The sequence below is a fragment of the Amphiprion ocellaris genome, chromosome 7 (assembly GCF_022539595.1).
Source record: "Amphiprion ocellaris isolate individual 3 ecotype Okinawa chromosome 7, ASM2253959v1, whole genome shotgun sequence".
NCBI lineage: Eukaryota > Metazoa > Chordata > Actinopteri > Pomacentridae > Amphiprion > Amphiprion ocellaris.
The window spans coordinates 27507908-27528689 of NC_072772.1; the positions used below are offsets into that span (position 1 = coordinate 27507908).

The 20782-nt window shown below is 39.4% G+C and overlaps 1 protein-coding gene across 2 annotated transcripts; it reads left to right on the forward strand.

Moving 5' to 3' along the window:
• The first annotated feature begins 984 nt into the window (after positions 1-984).
• apbb1 (amyloid beta (A4) precursor protein-binding, family B, member 1 (Fe65)) lies at positions 985-10367 on the forward strand. 2 transcript variants are annotated; one of them, XM_055012337.1, is made up of 14 exons: positions 985-1146; positions 1806-2462; positions 3325-3530; positions 3616-3675; positions 3866-3945; positions 4057-4123; positions 4616-4762; positions 5089-5216; positions 6120-6234; positions 6357-6441; positions 6527-6607; positions 6730-6845; positions 7478-7654; positions 7888-10367. In XM_055012337.1, exons 2-14 carry the CDS (start codon positions 1823-1825, stop codon positions 8041-8043), a joined length of 2058 nt encoding a protein of 685 aa, XP_054868312.1. In that variant the 5' UTR covers positions 985-1146; positions 1806-1822; the 3' UTR covers positions 8044-10367. The 2 variants fall into 2 exon arrangements, with proteins under 2 accessions (XP_054868312.1, XP_023125023.1); XM_023269255.3 differs by having other exon boundaries at positions 986-1146; positions 1801-2462.
• The last annotated feature ends 10415 nt before the right edge of the window (positions 10368-20782 follow it).

The following is a 20782-nucleotide window of genomic DNA, read 5'->3' on the forward strand; positions in this document are numbered from 1 at the left end:
ACATATATAAAAGTAGAGTTGAGCCATTTACTATTCTGATAATAGTTTTTCAAGTTTTTGCTCCTTTTCATTTAAATTTTTTGCATTTGTTTTTCAAGAATTGACCCCATCCTTACTAATTCCAAGACTCAGTTTATGTGATATGTAACTGATATTAATGTGGATTAGAAAGTTGGATGACCTTACTTTGAGGATATAATAGTGTGTCACATTTTAAATACAAATAAACACATTACACATTAAAAGGGCACCATGTATTGTTAACTTTTAGATCATTAATAAATATTATTAATATATAGTCAATATAAAGGGCAGAAGTAAAATGTGCATTTACTTAAGTGCTATGTTTGTGTATTTTCCCTTCATACAAGGTTATGCTTCTATTCAACTGCACTTTAAATTGAATTGTTGCACATTTTCACACAATTTGCAGAAGTTACTCACTTTAGGACTGAAAAGTGTACACTATATATGGAGTCTTTTTTAATAATACTTTGTTTTATGTTAGGCTGCCTTATGATATAAAAGTAGTCCAGTTATTAGCAACTACTCTAATAATATTTTTTTCAAAATTTTGCCCCTTTTCCTTTAAAATATTTGAATTTATATTTTGTTTTTTAAACCATTGACCACTTCCTTACAAAATCAGAGACACAGTTTGAGAATAATCAATTGGATTATGACCTGCGTTTGCAGAGAGAATACTGTCTCACATTTTATATTGCATTTACTCTGAAATAACTTTAGAAAAAGTGAAGTTATCAGGTTGAAATCTGAACATTTATGAACATTTAAGGTCCTAACAGCGCCTCTGTCTTGAAGTAACACTGCTGTTGGTACGGAAGCTACGAATGATTACTTTAGTCTTGAGGAGCTGTAAACACGCAGTACCGGATCGATATGTCCAAATAGAGCTTTTGAAGGAGGATTTGTTCCACCGGGCTGCTCTGCTGCTGCTCCTGAGTGGCAGCAGTGGGCTCCGGCTGTGACGATCATCCGTGACGCAGGTTCGCCCTCCATCACCAGCCGAGCCCACTGACAGAAAACACCACCTAGAAACCAGGCGAGCCCTCACGATCTGTGGAAATATGTAGTTAGCTCGCTGACTTCGCCGTATTTCGACAACAAGGGGGCTTTGTGGAGCTGGTAAGTGGACATTTTTAACATAAGCCCGATAACTCAGTGTTACCGCACTCGCTTTGGTTTTCCTGTTTGGAAGCTAGCTAGCTAGCCATAGAAGCTAGCATTAGCCTAGCCAAGATGACGGCTGTGATGGCGGATGGTGCCCGTTATTCCCAGCTGCGGCGGTGGCATTTGATAAATATCGTTGTTTCAGCACGCAGCTTACTTGAGATCTAGATTTTAGTTAACAGACATGTGATAGAATCAAAAATAATGTTTTTTGTGTATAACTTACTCTGCGTTGAGCTCATAATCTAAACAGAAAAGGTCGTGTTGGCAAATGGTAGGTGAAACAGCTGAAGTACGTTTCGTTTTCACCCACTGAAACCAACCGTTAAAGTAAAGGCAGTGATGCCAACCCGGAATATACGAACAAGAAACAGACTTCATTCTCTACATTGAAGTGATGCTAAATTCTTTACGCAAAACCCAGCTTTAACATTTATTAGCACTTGTGACAAATGTAACATATCGTAATGTGTTAGTAGCCAGCGGGTATAAAACATTTTCTCGAAATGTGATGAGAAACGCTCGATTAAATCACTGTTATTAATCGCTAGCCTGCTAGCTAGCATGCTAACGGTATCGCTCATAAATCTGTGCTCCTCTCTCCGTCAGAGCAGTTACATGGGAAGTTACCATGGGTGGTCATGATGATGAAGATATGACATATGTTGTGAACAAACAAAAGCAAGATGAAGAGCTGAAGAACAAGCTGAATGACGGCAGCCACTGGTGCGACCAGGAGTCCACTGGCAACAATGCCAAGTGGCTGAAGGAAGGCCAGAACCAGCTGCGGAAGGTAGCCGAGAACCAACAGGACCAGGACCACAACTGCAATATCAACCAGAATGGAAACAAGGAAGACTTCCCGCACCAGAACACCACTCAGGAAGAACAACAGGGAAACGAGGAGCAGAACAAGTCTCCCAAAATAGCAATGACCCCTGGTCTAAGTCAGGAGGAGTCCAAGAACATCCTTAATGAGCCACTCCTCATCGACACTCTGGAGTCCACAGAAGAGAAAGATAAAGAGAGAGAAGAAGATGATAAAGAGAAGGGAAATAAGTCTGAAGATGAGGAGACATCAGGTGACACCAGAGGAGAAAAAGTGGCAGAACAGCAGAGTAATGTGGAGTCCCAGAGAGAGGGCAGCGTTGTTGGGAGGAATGCTTGCCTCCTCTTCTCCAACATGAATGGGACACCAAGCGATGAAGAGCCCAGCTGGCCTGCACTGTCTCATGACAACACCGCCGACAGCTCTCCCAACGGCAACAGAGGTGACTAGAAGTACAAGAAGTTGATGTATAGACCACACATTTATTATGACGGTTTTATTTGTTGCAGCTGGATGTTACAGCTTGCACAGGCAACAACATGCTTTCAAAACAAAAAAAAATGCTCTTGATATCATGTTCAGTAATGTTATAATAGTACGAGGGTTGCAGCCAAGGAATATTTTTGTCGGTTACCCTGTCACATATTTTCTTGATTAACCGATTCGTGGTCGGTCTATAAAATATTAAAAATGGGGAAAATATTGCAGTATTTCCCGCAACAACTCAGTTTACCGTCAAAAGACACTAGAAGATATTCAGATGTTAAAAGTTGTAATCAGAGGTTTTCTGTTTTTTTGTTGTTTTTTTTTTTAAGAAAGATTACTTAAGCCTACTCACCGATTATCTCAGTGGTTGACAGTTTAATAGCTAATCAGTTAAGCAATGCATTGTTGCAGGTCACACAGTAACATGCTGTGTACAGCAAAGTATAATGTATTTTAATCTAGGTGTCTCCGTAATACGCTAAAATTTAAACAGTATAGTAGCAAGCTGATAAAAGGAACATTCAAAACACTAAATATACAAGCATCAAAAGACTTGATCACAAAAACTGTGATTAAATTGATAACCCAGTGAGGCTTTATTCCTGTGTTTATCCAGATTATGTTATAATTAGACAACGTTCCTTATAAGTCTTAGGAATCCACAGTTTCTCTGTTAACAGCATCTATACACATTTTACAGAATTTAGTTTTGTCCGTATGTCCTCTTGCCTCTTTCTGTAGGAGCCTTTTAAATTCTTTTTCAACTTGCCATTTAAATTTCCATCTCATGGTTTACCCCTTTGCTCACTGCCTTTTAGAGTCCTTTTGGGACTCCAGTGCTTTCGAGACCGACACAGATTTGCCCTCAGGATGGATGAGAGTGCGGGACACATCAGGCACGTACTACTGGCACATCCCCACAGGCACCACCCAGTGGGAGCCTCCGTCACCTCTGGGTAAAGTTGGCGACTCCATGATGTCCTCCACCATGTCCCTGGAAACTACCCCCTGTGAGGAGCCTGAGGTGAGATCTACTGGGACATTTTGTTTTGCTGGAGACCCTGATATTTGAAAATTACTTTAACAGTAGATTGTGTTATATTTTACAGGAATCTTGGACTCAGCTTTCCAGCACAGATGAAGGTGTTGGTGAAGGGGAACTGTGGAAGGTAAGTCATCGCTAGAGTGCTACACGGCTTTCTCAAATTTTACACTCAACAAAAATAGCTTTTAAATATCCTTTGAACACATTTGCTAAATTTCTGGTCAATATTTTAAAGTGGTAGAATTGATCAATGTGCACGTAAATGCAGTGATTTGATGAGAAATTTGTCCACTAATTCTGATGTGTGTCTTCAGGAGGAAGGAGAGGTTGCATCTGATCAAAGTCTGAAGGAGTTCGAAGGAGCAACTCTGCGCTATGCATCTATCAACCTGAAGTAAGTGGTGTTACATCTTTCGGATTAGTTGGTATTCAGTATATTATCACCTATTTTGTGATCTTTATTTCTCTTGTCTGTCATTAACTCTTGCTTTTTTTGTCCTTATAGTTACAATTGCTCCCAGTCTGAGGAAGAAGAGAAACTTGCTCCACTCTGCACAGATTTAGAAACTAAGGTAAATATATGTACTTCATCCTGGATTTTTCCACCATGTTTAGAGAAAATTAAAGTCTCAGATTAATTTAAGGAACATTGTTACTGCTTCAGAACTGATCTGTGGATGTAACATTGTGGCCGAAAACTTCTCTGAAACATTTAGCTTTTTAATGATGTGTAATGTACGGCATGCTAGTTCTTAACTATTCTTTTGTGTGGAGTGGAATAACTATTATTTCCAAGTTGGATGTGTCGATAAATGTGTTGCTGCTGGTATTTTTGATACCTTATAGATTTTTAAAAGGTTTTTTATTTAAATTCTTATTTTCTGTATTTGCATATTTGCAAACATTTTGTTTTAGCACAGGAATTAGTAACATGATTATATGACTGTACAAAAGGGAAAAGCAGCAGCATTAAATGCCAGTTGAACATCTTTCCTGACTGTTGTTTGACACCTTCCCTGTGCTGTCCTGTTTTGTATTAATTTTCTGCACATTTGTACGGTCAGTGTTTTGCAGTGCGTTCCCTGGGCTGGGTCGAGATGTCTGAGGAGGACATGGCACCTGGCAAGAGCAGTGTTGCTGTCAACAACTGCATCAGGCAGCTCTCTTATCACAAACACAACCTTCATGACACTGCTGGCATCTGGGGAGAGGTGAGAGACTTTTATTTACTCACATGGACACTTTAATGACCCTTTCCAAAATGCTGCTTTAATGTAGATGCATTTGACTATGCAATACAGCAACACATTGATGTATTTGGTGGTTAGTGCCAACCACTATTAATCTGTTTTGGTTGAAAGTTATAGATCTCTTAATATATTTTTAGAGTTTTCATTGGCTAGATTGTTATCGGAAAAGAATACTTCAAGTAAAAGTTAAATTGTGTACTATGCATGCTTAAGTAACTTATTTTAAGCCCACAAATTTCTCTGACGGGCAAAATGTTTTTAAGCTGAAAGCGTGTTTGTCACAACAGGGTAAAGACATGCTGATGGTGCTGGAGAATGACACTATGAACTTGATCGACCCGCTGGGTCAGACTCTGCTTCATGCTCAGCCAATTGGCAGCATCCGTGTTTGGGGTGTTGGCAGAGACAACGGCAGGTCAGTATCCAAAGATACACACGATTTATTTATCTACTGTCTTGATGCTTCACACAAAGCTTGCTTCAGAAAGACTTTAAATGATCTATGGCCTGCCATATTTAATATGCGACCATGAATTTTGTAGTCTAAAATCCTGAAGCATTTATTTTTAGTTTGCAATGGAGGAAAAATTTGTATTCACATTTTTGCTCACATTTATTAATTGGTGCAGTGCTGCGTGAAAGCATATTTCCAGTGAGTTCACTTAAATTAGGAATAAACATCTCAAACTGTTTTTTTAAAATGATCTGAACTGTCAAGGTCTTTGCTATAAAAGGTGCATTATTGTTAGTTCTCTCTTCCAGTGAAATAAATTTTAGCTTGAGTGAATGTTTATTAGATATCCTTGTGACTTATACAAGGACAATCATCCCCTTTTCCCATTTTTAATGATCATCCGTCATCCTGTAGAATCTGTGTTCTGTGGTTGGTTCCCTTTTAAATGAATGTACAGCCTCCTACCGCTATGACTCATTCATGACTAACTCAGAGTTCTTTAAGGTATATTGTGTGTAGACTTTTTATTGCACGCTGCTGCCCTCTGCTGGATTGTTATTCACATTGCAGACACAGATTACAGCCGACAGATTACTAACGGCTTCTGCCTCCTGCCTGTCTGACTCCTAACAATTGTGTTTTTTTCCTTTCATGCTGCGTTTTCCATCATGAACAGGGAAAGGTATACATTAATGACTTTACGATCCTTAAAGTCATTGTTTTGTGCTGCTGCTATTTGGAGTAGAATATAAGTGCACTTTATGTGCGCATTAGCATATATTTATTCAATCTGGCTCACACATTTAAGCCGTACAAGTGGCTCAATATGTGAATGTGACCTTTTCCATCTGATTCCACCTGCAGGGATTTTGCTTATGTGGCTCGAGACAACCTGACCCAAGTTCTGAAGTGTCATGTTTTCCGCTGTGACTCACCTGCCAAGAACATCGCCACCAGCTTACATGAGATGTGCTCAAAGGTCAGCCCAACTTGGATTTAATTTTGCTCTTTTTAAAAATTCTGTTTGGCGTCTTGGTTCATGTTCAGCCGTGGATTTCTGTCTTGAAATTCATGCATTTTCTTCAACTGATTTCACTTCAGATAATGATGGAGAGAAAGGCGATCAAACCAGGGGTGAGCAGGCTCAACTCTGACCCAGGTAAACCTGGACTCATCCCTGTCGAAGGTAAAGCAGAAACTAGACACTTTAAATGTCCTCATACATTTAATTGTGAAAACAGACCACAAAATATTTCTTCCTTTCTTAACAGAGTTTCCTGCTCCAAAGAATGAGCTCTTTCAGCGCTTCCGTGTTTATTACCTTGGTTGTGAGCCAGTGGCAAGGCCAGTTGGTAAGAGAACACCTTGAAAATATGTAATTGTTTATGTAAATACATCCTCATTGTTATTATGATTCGCTGTTGCAGTTGTGTAATTAATGCATTGGATCGTATTTTCTTTGTGTGTTTGCCAGGCATGGATGTAATCAATGATGCACTAGAGGCAGCAATTAACGGCAAAGATAAGAATGACTGGACTCCCGTCTCTGTGAATGTCGCACCAGCCACCCTCACGATCCTTTCAAGACAGGTAATGGAAAACAAACTCAGCATAACAAGACGGTACAGTAAATTAAAAGGAACGGTTAAATAAATAAAGGGCTAAACGAACAATTTTGGTAATCGAATAATCATCAGTTTTAGTCATTTTTTATGAATTAAAGTGTACAGTGACTGATTTCTGCTTATTGAATTTGAATATTTCCTGATTTCTTTACTCTTCTGTGACAGTATACAGAATATTGTGAGAAAACAAGACATTTTAGGACATCATTGGACTTTGGGAAACACTGATTAGATTTTTTTTTACTGTACAAACAACTAATTGATAGTCAACAGATGACAATAATTATTAGCTGCAACCCTACAGGGATGTCAGCGGTTTTAGTGTGAAGTCTGGTTAATTTCACTGTTGACTGTTCATATTACTCAACATTGACTGTGTAGGTTTAACAATGAAAAATGAAATCTAGTTTGATATGACCTTAGCGTGCTGCTTTTTTGTCTTCCCAGTGACGTTTTACTTGAGTTTTAATTCTCAAAAGTACACATGTTGCATGACAGCACTAGAACCCCCTCATAGATTTATTCTAATAGAGTTTTCATACATGTTTTGTTGCTTCCAGCATTGTTTTGTTTGACTGTTTATGTTTCTACTTCCAGGATGAGGAGGTGCTATCAGAGTGCAGGGTCCGTTTCCTCTCTTTCATGGGTGTGGGGAAGGACGTCCATACGTTCGCTTTCATCATGGCGGAGGGTCCCCGAGACTTTACCTGCCACATGTTTTGGTGCGAACCGAATGCTGCCAGTCTGAGTGAGGCTGTGCAGGCTGCCTGCATGGTGAGTCATAGAAACAGAAACATGTGATAAAAGTTAAAAAGATGGATAGACAGAGCTTCAGTAGCGGAAGAAGATACTTGAGACATGAGTTTGTGTTTGTGTAATCCTGCCAAGACTTCCTTTATTTGTGTCCCACAGTCGAAGCTGATTTGATTGTTTACATGCAGAACCCAGTGTTGAGTCTAGTGTCTCTAAAGTACCATTTATTCTCTGTGTGTGTTTTCTTTTTGTAGCTTCGTTACCAGAAATGTCTGGATGCACGCCCGCCCAGTCTAGCCTCCTGCCTGCCCACTCCTCCTGCTGACTCGGTGGCTCGACGGGTCAAGAAAGGGGTGCAGAGTCTGCTGGGCAGCTTTAAGAGCTACAGGTCAGGTTCTCAATCCCCTTGAGTTGGAGCGAAGATGATCCATTAAACACAAGGTCCATCACAGCAGCCCCTTCTCACTCTCACTTATCCTCCACCTCTCATCCTTCTGCCACAGTTTCGCCTTACGACCGTTTCACTTGTCTAGTCATTAGTGTGTGGAGTAGTTTGTGGGGAAAATGCGTGTCTGAAAAGATTGCATTTATCTCTTTTTATGGCTTTTACTTTATACAAGAATTTTAAACTCTCATCTCCAAACAGATGAACCCCTGGCATCAAATGTTTTCTTTGCTGGGATTCCTTCTGTGAGTCTTTACTATTTTTGTGTTTTAACAGAAACAATGCTATGAATGTTGGATATGGATGTAATATATTTTACATGCAGAAGCTAAAATTTGATTGATTGACTCCCCTCACAGAAATGCTCTCATCCCCTTGTCCTCCTCAGTGCAATTATCATCTCTAACACTCCTCCTTTTCTACTGTCTCAAGAACGTACTGTAACCCAGTCGTTGTCACTCGGTGTCAAGCATCCCAGTACTGATTTTCTAAAACATCGCTGCACCTCTCTCTGCCACTTTAGGTTGTAATACAAGCGCTGTAGGCGTCTCAGTAGTGTGCCACGTAGTTATGTCCCCAACTCCCCCAAACAATGTATTTTAGTCTTCCAAAGAACTGTACGGTCATCTGTCACATAGTGAGCAACCACTGATTTGAGTGTAGTGTGTTTCTCATTCATTCTGCATGAACATTTGCAAGTTCAGTGCTAGTGTGCAATAATCAGATGTTCCAGTGTGGTGTGGTGATGCGATGGCTGCCATGCGATTATTTGTTCACTTTAATGAGAGAGTCTGTGTAGATTGGATGTGAGGCTAATGGAACAACAGAGCCATGTTGAAAATCATTATCTTGTGATAGATATAATAGTAATAAAAAATACAAACTCTGGGTTTTCTCACAGCCATTTACCACCAACAACTACTGAATAGTACTGTAGAAACTCACCACAAGCTGCATGTTTTGATAGCTTAGAGTTATTGCTGCTTGCAGCAGTGTAGTGTGTAAGAGCCATCAATGTATCCTGTAAATTCTTTCTCTGTGTTTCTGTACGGTAAGAGGAGGCTGGAGGTGATGTGTTGTTTCGTGTTACATAGGCATGTCACTCTAGTTAGTGTCAGTGTTTATCATAAGCTAGCAGTAGAAAGTTAGACTTCCTGTCAGTTCCTTCAGACTGAAAAGATGAGAGCAGATCAATGTCTGTATTTACAGTTTGTGTAAATGGGAAACCTAGAGATGATGTCTCCAGTGGTTTACATTTTTATTTTTTCCTCTGCCACGTTTTGACGTGTGTGTGTGGGCCCCGGCCGCTCCAGTTGTTTTTTTTTTATTGTTTCCGCACACAACAATGTACACAATTAAGATGATTTTCACATTAGCTCGTTAGATTTAGTTTTTATAAAGAACACACTAATTAGCCAAGTTGTATTTTATCTTTGTGTGTCTATCAGTGATCAATACTGTATGTAGCACAATAGTAATAGTCATCTCTAATATTGAAGATGCAGTTTGTAAGATGTTTTGGTAACTTTGATCTCTGCAGGGCATTTATTTGGCCATGTTGTCTGAGTCATTAGTAGCTAATTATTAAGCACCCTCAGGCTACCTGACCTCAGATAAAACTGGAATCTGTTTTACATCAAATGTATCATTCAAATAATCAAGTAGTAATTTAAGACAGGAATCTAGAGTTAAAATCATTGATGAAAAAGTTGCTTTTAATGAATAATAATAGATATATTTTATGAAATATTGATTTCTAAACACCGTGGTGCATACCAATGCACATCGTTGGTCTAAGAAAAGGCCATTTTAAAATACTTCATCATCTCACTCATTGAATTGCTTAGAAATTAAGCATTAGTTTTATCACTTCCTCAAGGTTGTGTCTTTTTGAAGTTATTTCTGTATCACTGAAAGCTGAAACCACAAGAACAGTGCTAAATTATGTTTGAAACATCGTAAAATGTATAGCTGCAAACTTTGTTCACTCCAGGCATGGCACTAAAACTCTCACCAACTGCTTCTTTAGATGTGTAAGTTATCACACTAATGAAAACTAGACTACACTGACTCATATTACTGCCTTGTCACTCATGTGTCACTTGGAATTATTGTGCTTTCTCTCCTTCAAAGATTGCTGTGTCCAGTCAGTGGCAACACTAAAGCCAGATGAGTTATAAAAAAAAAAAAAAAACATTAGCAGATTAATTTATTTCTGTTCATGTAAATTAGGTGTATAAAATGTATGTATATAAAAGTCACTGCACAATAAATGTGAACATATCATAACTGTTTGTCTCGTGGTCTTTAATATGGTGATTTTTCTGGGAAGATTGGTTTCCAAAGGATAGGCCTTGATCCTACAGCCTGAAAATGTCTCCCTTGGTTTTTGGTTGTGGGAGCATTGAATTATTTTCATTTTCTATCTATTCCTTTGTCTGTCATCCCAGATTTTTCCATTAAAATGTAGAAGAAGCCACATGCAACCTGTCTGACCCTTTTGAATTTATAATGAAGCTGATGACACTGGTTTTACCGTTATGTATTGACAGAGCAGCCGCCAGTGCATTAACAAAGGATCCTCCTCCTTAATGGAGTCACCTGTTCAGGTCATATCAGCACTGCTGCCCCCACCTGGTGAGTTCAAAAGGATGGGCTGGGCTGCTTATTGTTTCCCTAAGAGATGGCTTTGGAGATGAAAGGTGCACATCAAGTGGAAGCCACAGCAGCCGCAGACTGGTAATAATAGGCTCTGCCATCGCCACACAAATATCTTCACTGCCCTGCCAGCAGAATCCTGCAGCAGTCTGACAGATCAAGGCCCCGACTGTAATCATTTCCCATTGAAGTGACCGGAGTGATGGTTGACTGATTGACTCTGGTGTGTATAGATTAAAGTCTGCTGTGTTCTCTGTACTGCTGCACTGTGTTAAACATTTCAATGGTGTGTCTTAGAATAAAAATTACTTCTTGTGTAATACACTGCAAATATTGCTCAGATTCACACAAAAGTACTTGGTCAGTGTGTGTGTGGTTTTATTTTTACCATATCTTGACACCGTGCAGCTCATATCTACAGTTTATCAGGTATGCAGCAAACACTAATAGTCTAATTCAGACTCCTGCAATAAAATCCCACTTCTATGAAGGTTATATTGTTCAGTGTTAGTTTAAACTGATTTATAGCCTATGGAACATTTAATTAATCCTTTCAGGCAAATACAGCTTGCGGCAATTATACCATCAAATGTGAAATTATTTACATCTCCCAAGGTTTGAGAGAGCAATTCACAGGTTGTATTTATTACTGTCAACACATGTAATTATAGTTTTTTGTCTGTTTTCTGCCATTTAAATATAACCTTAGTTGTTGTGAGTGTGATAAGATGTCCTTGTAAGGCTGTTCAGATGTTTTTGTTCTACCACTTTGGTGCAGATTGAAATACAGACTGAATATCACAGAAAACAACATTAAAAGTCTTAGTGTGGTGTTAGACTGCCAGGTCCTGCCAGAACAGCTTCACTTCTCCCTGGCACTGATTCTTGAAGTCTCTTGAACTCTACTGGAGAACACTAACATGCCAGTTTAAATTCTCCCATAGGTTTTTCCAGTTGGTTGAAATCATTCTCACGCTCACCAAGCCCTTGTGCCCAATGGATGGAGGCACTGTCATCCAGGAAAAAGACCCCTTTAATTTGAACACAGAACAGGTTTGTACTGATTTATAGGGACCCTGCCATCTAAGTGGAAGAGAATCCAAACCATACCAGCAAAAAATAACCTCCAAAGCATAACAGAGCCACCTGTTCTCTCACTGCAGAGAAAAAGAGTAGAGGTTGTTCATGTAATTCAATGCCTATCTGCATCTCTTAACTATATAATGGACCACATGACAATTTGGTGCAGATAACCATGATGCCCAAAAAAGAGGCCAAGAGACATTAGCGATCCCCTGACTTTCTATCTAGCACCGTAAACAAGTCCAATTTTTCACCTGTTCAGTAAAATTGATGAACATTTTTTGTCAATCTTAATTTGAAAATTAGTTTGTAAGCTTTAGTTGCATTTAGTCATGACATGAGGTTGCAGATTATAGCCAATCACTACCCTTCACCTCAGCATTCCCTTCAAAGTGTGGAGGAGAATCATCAGCAGCTGCTACAAATTGCTCTCGAAAGTCAATGTTAGGTTTGGCCATTCTGGGCCACTGTAGAAACATGGCTGTGCACATGGTGGACAGTGATTCTTACACTGCATTGCATTTACCTTAACAGTCAGTGGTAGGAATGAAGTTACTCAAGTATACTGTGTTATAGAACAACAAATAGGAAGAGAAAGAAGCACGGCTCCAGGACAACCTTTGTTGTCAGGTCAGACCTTGTGAGTAATATCAGTCAAAACAACTACTCATACAAACACCATAGCAACATGTACACAGACTAGACAGTACTGTGTGTACATCTGATGAAATAAAACATAAAAGATAGAAGTCCTGATAAACAATACATTACAGCTCTCACTACTGTTGATGGGATGAGCAGGGATGGGATGGGATTAATTTAATAAACATGCAGTTTGTATCCATATTTGTAGTTTGTTGCGTCTCTTTATCTTTCAAAAAAAAATTAAGCACCGCTTCATCTGCATAATTGGACGAGCCATCCCTGTCATACCCCGTTGAAATATAATTATAAATTATACTTCATTTCTTCCAATAGATTCCCCCAAATCTGACACATTGGACCTTTAATTTTCCTTTTTGCTCCACCATGAGGTTGACATTTGTGCTTTTTTTGCGGAATGCCACAACAGCTTTCGGATGGATTGGTTTGATATTTCCACATTTGTGTCTCTCAGGATAATTTATAATAAGCTGGTGCTAATTAGCAGATGCACATATGCTAACAGCCAGAATTAAGGTGGTAAACAACAGGGTGTTTTGTAATTGAGAGCAGCATGTTTAGCATTTATCTCAAAGCACTGATGTGCCAAAGTGCAGCTTCTGAGAGCTGCAAGCACGGCTTTAGATTGTTGTCTGTCCCAAAACTACACTACACAGCAATTCTAATCAGGTATTTAATATTGAAGTGTGTCATACTGGGAAACTGCTCCCCAAAAAGTATACATGAAACAGAAACAGTTCCAAGAACATATCAAGAGACAGCAGAAGTGGAGTTTCTGTCTTTGCAAGCATTAGTAATAAATGCGTTAACATGTTTATTTATCATATTATTACTACAACAACAGTGTCTGCAGCTGACGGGAATGTAGTGCTTTCTTTAACTATGTATTCTTAACACAACACACACAGCGGTTGTATATTATAAAGCCTGGATTATGAATGTGCGGTGGTGGCATGTTTACAGCCACTCATGCCCTAAATCCCTTTGTTGCATCTGTATTCTGCTGCATGGTATTGTGATGCCGTGTGTGTCCATGTATCTCTGAAGCCAGATTTATGCAGTTCGTATTTGCCGGGTGTCAATCACAATTTACATAGGTCGGCCCATGGAGAAACTAATCACAATTATAATTATTCCTACAGCCTAATTATGCATATGGCATTTGTTTAATGGAGATTTATTTTGAGTAATGAATGTGTAGTCTTGTGGAACATTGCTTTTCCTCTTTGGTGTGGAGGAGACGACTCGTGTCTCCTCTGCTGGGCTCTTCAATCTAATCACCAATCTCAGGCGAGATAAAAGGAGCTGGTGCAAGCTTCGTCTTGAACCTGGTATCAAGGTTTGAGAGAGATGACAGAAATCCCTGCAGGGGTGCAGCCTTTCCAACTGATTCATATTGCTAGAATACACCCCTTTGTACAGAATTTCTCATATCCTATGCAGCCTTTTTTTTTTTTTTTAACTGTGCTTACCTATTGTGATTTCTGATATTATTTTTTTGGCCCACTTCTGTGTTCTGCAGAAACCTGTGCTTGGATGGCACTGCTGAGTGCTGAGCTTTGGTCAGGTCCACAACAAATCCAACATGGCCACAGGAGTTGTGTGAAGGCACAGGGTTGGATCACCAACAAAGAAAAACCAAAAGAAAAGCGCAATACTTTTCTGCTGCCACTATAGAGACGAACAAAACAAGTTATGTGTCTGTCTCTAAATCCATCCAGATACATTAAAAAAAACATGGAATGACAAATAGTGGACAATAAACGACAGATAATACAGGTGCAAGACACAAACGGTGCTATAGTCTCTGTTAGTGCCCTGAGCCATTCATCTGGGGATTAAGCAGTCGGATCTCAAAATATTCAGTAATTCATTCTCTCCCAAATAACACAGTGATTGCTTTACCAGTGGGAGCAGCCAGCAGCCCGCCGGCGTCTGGATAATCGTTTCTCCAGTGGTCCTCCAGCGATTCCAGCAGCTCAGCGGTCGTTCAGTAACACTTCAGTACACCCCAATCTAACAGGAAACACAGCCTGCACTGTAGCATGCAGCATGTGATGCATGACCCCGACCATAAGCTAAACCAAATACCCAAACATATCTTGTTTTTTGTTTTTTTTTTACCACCTATGAATTTTAAATCTACTTACAGAGCAGAGCACATCTTGTTTTGGTAAAAATAAAAAGAACATTTGGATTCATTACATGAGAGAGACTCCCAGTAAAACTATTTAAAGAAACAGGTGAAGGTTGTGCATTTAAATTGTGACAAAAAATGAAAATATATCAAAAAGTAGAAAAAAAATGCCCCCTGTGAGGAAATAATTGATACTGATGCATTAATGCGCAATGCAGCATTATAAAAAAAAGTTACTTAAGCTTTTCTTAATGCCGTAGTTTGTTGTGACAGAACCAATTTTAACTGTTTTGTATTACTGAATAGTTTAATCTATAACAGCATACTTATATTTCACAATTTCTCAATAAAATAATTATGAATTGTAATCATGATCATATATTTATCAAATAAGATTCTCTAAAGTAAGTGTAGCTGGAAAATAACTAAGCTGGAGAGAAAAGTAGAAATGCTTCCATCTAATTTGTGATAGAGGTGAAAGATAATGCATCAAAAAATGCAACGACCTGAATATAAAGTAAAATGCAATTGTCTAAACATGATATTTACATAAATGTTGGTGGTTACAATCCAGAAAAAAGTAATTTCCAGTCTATTTTATTAGTGTCTACCCTGAAATTGACAGTTAAAATGTGTAGAAACTGGTTACTGTAATAGCAAGCAAATGTAATGTTAAAGCACTTTACAGCAGTTATGAAATTCTTATAAGAGAGAAGAACAAATTTAATAAAAAGCAAAGGCAAAGACAGTGTATAAAAACAAAGACTAAAGGCGACCAGACTGCAAAATATGATTACAAAATCATTTGGAAATTCACAGAGATAAACAGAACAACCTTTTTTTTACACACCTGTCTTCTGAGACTTTGCACAAGGCTGTTCCAAAGTCATGTAGTAAGAACAACAACAACAACAGTGAGATCACCTTGAATACCTGCATATCTGCTGCTTTTGAAATGGCCCTAATTTGCAAGAATCTTGAGTTAGTGAGGAAGCTTCTCTCAAACAGCACATTCTGACTTTGTCTGTAAACTTCTTTTTCGGCAGTTGTGACTAAAGTTTATTTTTTTATTGAATTCCTGCAAGAGAAAAGGTACCCTGAGGGAGAAAATGTCCTTGTTTGACAAATCATCGACTGATCTTCCCACCACCAGTGGCCTTGTTTGCAAGTGCTGCATGAATGGAAAAGCCTCTAAATCTGTCGCCAAGATCTCAGTGTGACTCACTGACAAGTCCTTTTGTTCCAAGACAAATATACTTCTCTGGCACATCTTGGCTCCCACCAATCTGTCATTTCTATTAAAATATGTCAAATTTCATAATAGAGTAATTGCCGTGAAGAATAGCAAGTGTCACAGTGGAAATGAATGGACTTTGTATTTGGTGCACTACCATGTCAGTGGAATCTTTAATCATTAGGCTCCAGATGACAGACAGCAACCAATTCATATTCATGCAGTGAGATGATTGGAGGTTCGTCAGCTGGTAATGTTCAATGATTGGAGTTAGTGGAAAACGACATGTCTCATTATATGTAAGGATGAAACACCCCCAGTGTGTTACAGAGGTTGTTATAGACACAATGCTTTGAATGCTTCCTCGTTTCCGGAGAGTCAAACTATAAATTATTTCACATTGATCTTCTGAGCTTTCAATGAGTCGTTTGGCATTTTTGAATGTAAACTTCTTCTCTTTCTTAACAAGAGTTAAATGAGAAATTGGATTCTGAAGGTGTCCTGCGGTTTCACCAACATGTTGGCAGCAGATCCTTCAATTCCTATGAATTGCAAGGAGCAGACTCATTGGATTGGACTTGTTTATCCAGCACTGTGCAACAGAACGATTTGAAATCCGCAGAATTTGGAGGCCAAGTCACCCCCTTGAACTCTTTGTCATGTTCCTTAAACTGTTTCTGAACAATTTTTGCAGAGTGGCACCAATCCAGCGAGAGTGTTTATGTAGGTGGTACATGTCAAGGTAACATCCTCATGAATGCCAGCAGAACATTACTCAGAGCATCATGCTGCCTCTTTGGCTTGCCTTCTTCCCACAGTGCATCCTGTTGCCATCTCTGCTCCATGTAAATGAGGAACATACACCAGGCTGTCCGTGCGATGTAAAAGAAAACATGATTCATAAGACCAAGCGACCTTCTTACACTGTTCTGATGCCCACAGGCCTATTGTAGGTGCTTTCGGTGGTTAAAAGGAGTTGGCATGGGCAGAGTTTTTTTTAACTTAGTTTTTGATTCTTGAATGAACAGAACAACAACTATAACAAAGAACCCATGTATAAAATACCCCTCTTCTCCAGAAAAACACAGGAGTAGATAGTGTCTTCTTACTCAGATACCACATCCTGACTGTGATCATAGAACCAGTACAGCAGTATTCACATTGGGCTGTGTAAATATTATAACTGCATTCACGTAGGTTCAATGAAAAGGGAAAACTTTGATAGAATCTATGAAAGCGCTCCAGGTCAAAGCCAACTCTTTATGTGTTTTTTTTTCTAAAAGTAGAAAAGAGAGCATCTCTTTTAATCACTGCAAAAAAGACAGAGCTTTATTTGACCTCCAGTTAAGAAAACGTTGGCGATGCAGTAATAAGGCAAACTCCAAAGCCTATAAAATATTCTGAAGATTACTGGTTGCAAGTCAGAGATAATAGTTTGTTCACAGATATGAGACAATACCACAAATACACATCTCCAATCAGCCCAGTTTTCTCAAAACGAGATTACTACACAACTAAACTGCATTCTTAATTACATTTTGAAGGAAACATATTTTCTACCGGATTACATTTGTTTGTAAAGTATCACAACTGTGTTTCTAATCAACGTATGTTTGCCATTTATTTCCTTGTTAGCCAACCAATCATTTATTATACAAGGAAGTACCAATCGGCCTTGTAACCCAGAAATTGGAGGCATTGCTTGAAACACGTAGTCGTACTTTAACCCTAACCATGGAAATTTTTCTGATCCTAACCAGATAATTTTGGTGCCTAGCCTTCACCAAGCTTTCAACATTTAAGTGTCAACTAAAGTGTGATATCTTCCTAAACCTTATTATTGTATTTTATCTTCAGTCTACTTTTTGTAATGACTTTTATTTTTTGTAATGTTTGTACTCTTCTGTTGTATGACCTAAAATGCCTTTTGTTGCTGTTTAACAAAGATCTATTCTATTCTATTCTATTCTATTCGATTCGATTCGATTCGATTCGATTCGATTCGATTCGATTCTAACCAAGCAATTTTTGTGGCTAAACCTAAAATGAATGCAAGGGAACACCGAAAGTAAACAACAAAACTAAATTCTGAGACCAGTGGCCAAAATCCAGTCACATAAACCTTCCTCCTAATGCCTTGTTATATGACATGATGTATGTGCAATATTTCCTACACATTCCTGGACAATTGTTAGTACATCACTAATTCCTTGTAGCATTCAGATTTATTTATCATATTTCTGTATTTCACATTTTAATACTCTTCTAGAGTGTTTTGTTTTGAATATTTTTTTACTTCCTATTTTGATTGGTGTTTACCTTTTTTTTTTTTTTTTTACTTGTCTCCAAGAAAGACCCTGCAAAGAATTCCCCATGTGGAAATATCCATCCATCCATTATCTATACACCGCTTAATCCTCACTAGGGTCGCGGGGGGGGCTGGAGCCTATCCCAGCTGACTCAGGTGAAGGCAGGGGACACCCTAGACAGGTCGCCAGTCTGTCGCAGGGCCACATACAAAGACAAACAAGCACTCACACATTCACACCTACGGGCAATTTAGAATAATCAATTAACCTCAGCATGTTTTTGGACTGTGGGAGGAAGCCGGAGTACCCGGAGAGAACCCACGCATGCACAGGGAGAACATGCAAACTCCATGCAGAAAGATCCCGGGAAAGCCGGGACGCGAACCAGGGACCTTCTTGCTGCAAGGCGAAAGTGCTAACCACTACGCCACTGTGCAGCCCCATGTGGAAATATAAAATCTTGAATCTTGTTACTCTTTCAAACTGCCCACCTTTAGCATCATGTAACAGGTCAGAAATTAGATTTATTTGAAAATGATCTTCTTCTCATAACATAATTGAGAATGCAGTTCAATTGCACAGGAATGTAATTTTGTGGAGACTGGATTGCTCCAAAGGCTAGCATGGGCACTCTGACCTAGTCTATGACATTATGGAACCCAATACACAGCGCGGTATAATGCATTATGTGTTCTGACACCTTTCTATCATAGCCAGAATGACGGTTCAGTTTCCAGCAGAAACAGTAACTCCTGATCAGACCAATGGGACCTACCATTGACCTACCACATGCATCAGTGGGCCTTGGACATCCATTAGCCAGTAACCGGTTGTCCTTGTAGGTACCAACCACTATATACTGGAAACAACTGATAAGATTTTGGAGATGCTTTGACTCAGTCATCAAGAGATCACAGTTTGCCTTTGGTCAAAGTCACCCGGGTGCCTCTAAATGCTTCCACCACATCACCTTCAAGAACTGACTGTTCACTTGCTCCCTAATATATTTTACCTCCTGACAGATGCCATTGTAATATTATTCACTTAATCTGGCAGGGGTTTAATGTTGCGGCTGAACAGTACAATGTAACTCCTTATTATGGAGGTATAAATGAAGCATTGGAGGTGCTGGGAGGTGGATTTCATTTCCTTTTGATAGAGCCTGACTAGCTGTTTTCTTATTTCGAACTAAGGAAACCTGCCACTGACTCTAGCTGTTTATTTATCAGACAAAAAAAGAAAGTCGTATCTGTCTTCTCACATGACTTTTGGCAATAAAGCGACAAGTACATTTTTCACAAAGTAAAAAAAACAAAACCTTTAACTTACTTTAGCTGTCATTTTATAGTCTTTCAGGCGTAATGACGAACAGTGAGATCAATTTACTTGCAGAAAAGTCTCTCTAAAAAGACAACAACTTTCCGGGCCCGGTCTCCCGTGAGTCTCTCCAGCGACCCCACCAATCTGATGCCTAAAACCTTCCCAAGGCATACTGCAGCAAATTGCATTGTTACTTTGCAAATTTGCTCAAGCAATCAACTCAATCTCACTTGGGGTACCTATCTGACAACAGGAATGATTAGAATCCTGGGCGACTCGCTGCTTGTCACTTGGGACCGAGATGAGAGAAGAATTACAATGAAGCCTGAAATTGCGTGTTATTGTTACCGCTCTGTGTTCCTGTCCTCTCTCCTCCATCCACCCTTTTTCTCATGCCCATGTCTGTCCCCTCTATTCTATCCTTTGGAGATGTGGTAACAAGGTGTGACTGTTAGAGACAAAGCCAAGAGCAGTTGTGTGGGATGGGAGACTAGAAATAGCTCCTGTTCCGTCTTTTATTACAGAGCAGACCTGCCGTTACCCAAGTGTTTAAAAAAAAAAAAAAAAAAAAAAAGGTTTAGGAGATGAAATATGCAAAGTTTGAGTGGAAATGCGGTGGAGGATTTGAATTGTTGGCCCTTTTGTAGCAACACTGGGCAGGGAGTGATTTAAAAGACGGATAAAGACATTCTCATAGCACATCTGTGTAAGGACTTTTGGCAAGAAGAGGCGGTTTAGTGGGGTTTGGGCAAAATACATTAAAATGACCTCAGGAATTGTGGTGAAATGTGGAGGGCAGAGGCAGGCGGCTCTCAACTTGCTTTATATTTATCAGTTTCTCCTCACACGTTGCTTTTCAAGGGGAGGGTTGTGGGGGTGAAATGACCTGACGGGAGCTGAGGGGAGGAGAAGCAGGCTGTTGATTCTCATTTCACCGTTCCCATCTCCCAGCAGGATTGTCTGAGACATAGATAAATACTGCCAGCACTGCGATTTATAAGCTGTGCAGCAGACACAATTTCACCCATTACCTGACTGACTCACAAGTCCAGCACGCTTCAGTCCCCTGCATACAGAGTGCCATGATTTCAGCTGCTTTTGCCATTCTTCTCTCCCCACTTTGCCTTTCCTTTAACTATCTCTTGTCAGCACCACAGGGGGGTAAAGGAGATCTCAAACTCTGCACACATATATTTTTAAGGCAGTAATGTGCCGCGTTTAAAGAAATCATATGTCTTTTATCAGCTTTGCTCTAAATCTGGCCAAGTTCTCTGTTTATTCTAACTGTGTGTCTGACTGT

Coding starts and splice junctions, on each gene's coding strand:
- apbb1 (XM_055012337.1), top strand. CDS start 1,823: ATGGGTGGTCATGATGATGAAGATATGACATATGTTGTGAACAAACAA. Junction 4,124..4,615: donor GCACAGATTTAGAAACTAAG/GTAAATATATGT, acceptor TTGTACGGTCAG/TGTTTTGCAGTGCGTTCCCT. Junction 4,763..5,088: donor CTGCTGGCATCTGGGGAGAG/GTGAGAGACTTT, acceptor TTGTCACAACAG/GGTAAAGACATGCTGATGGT.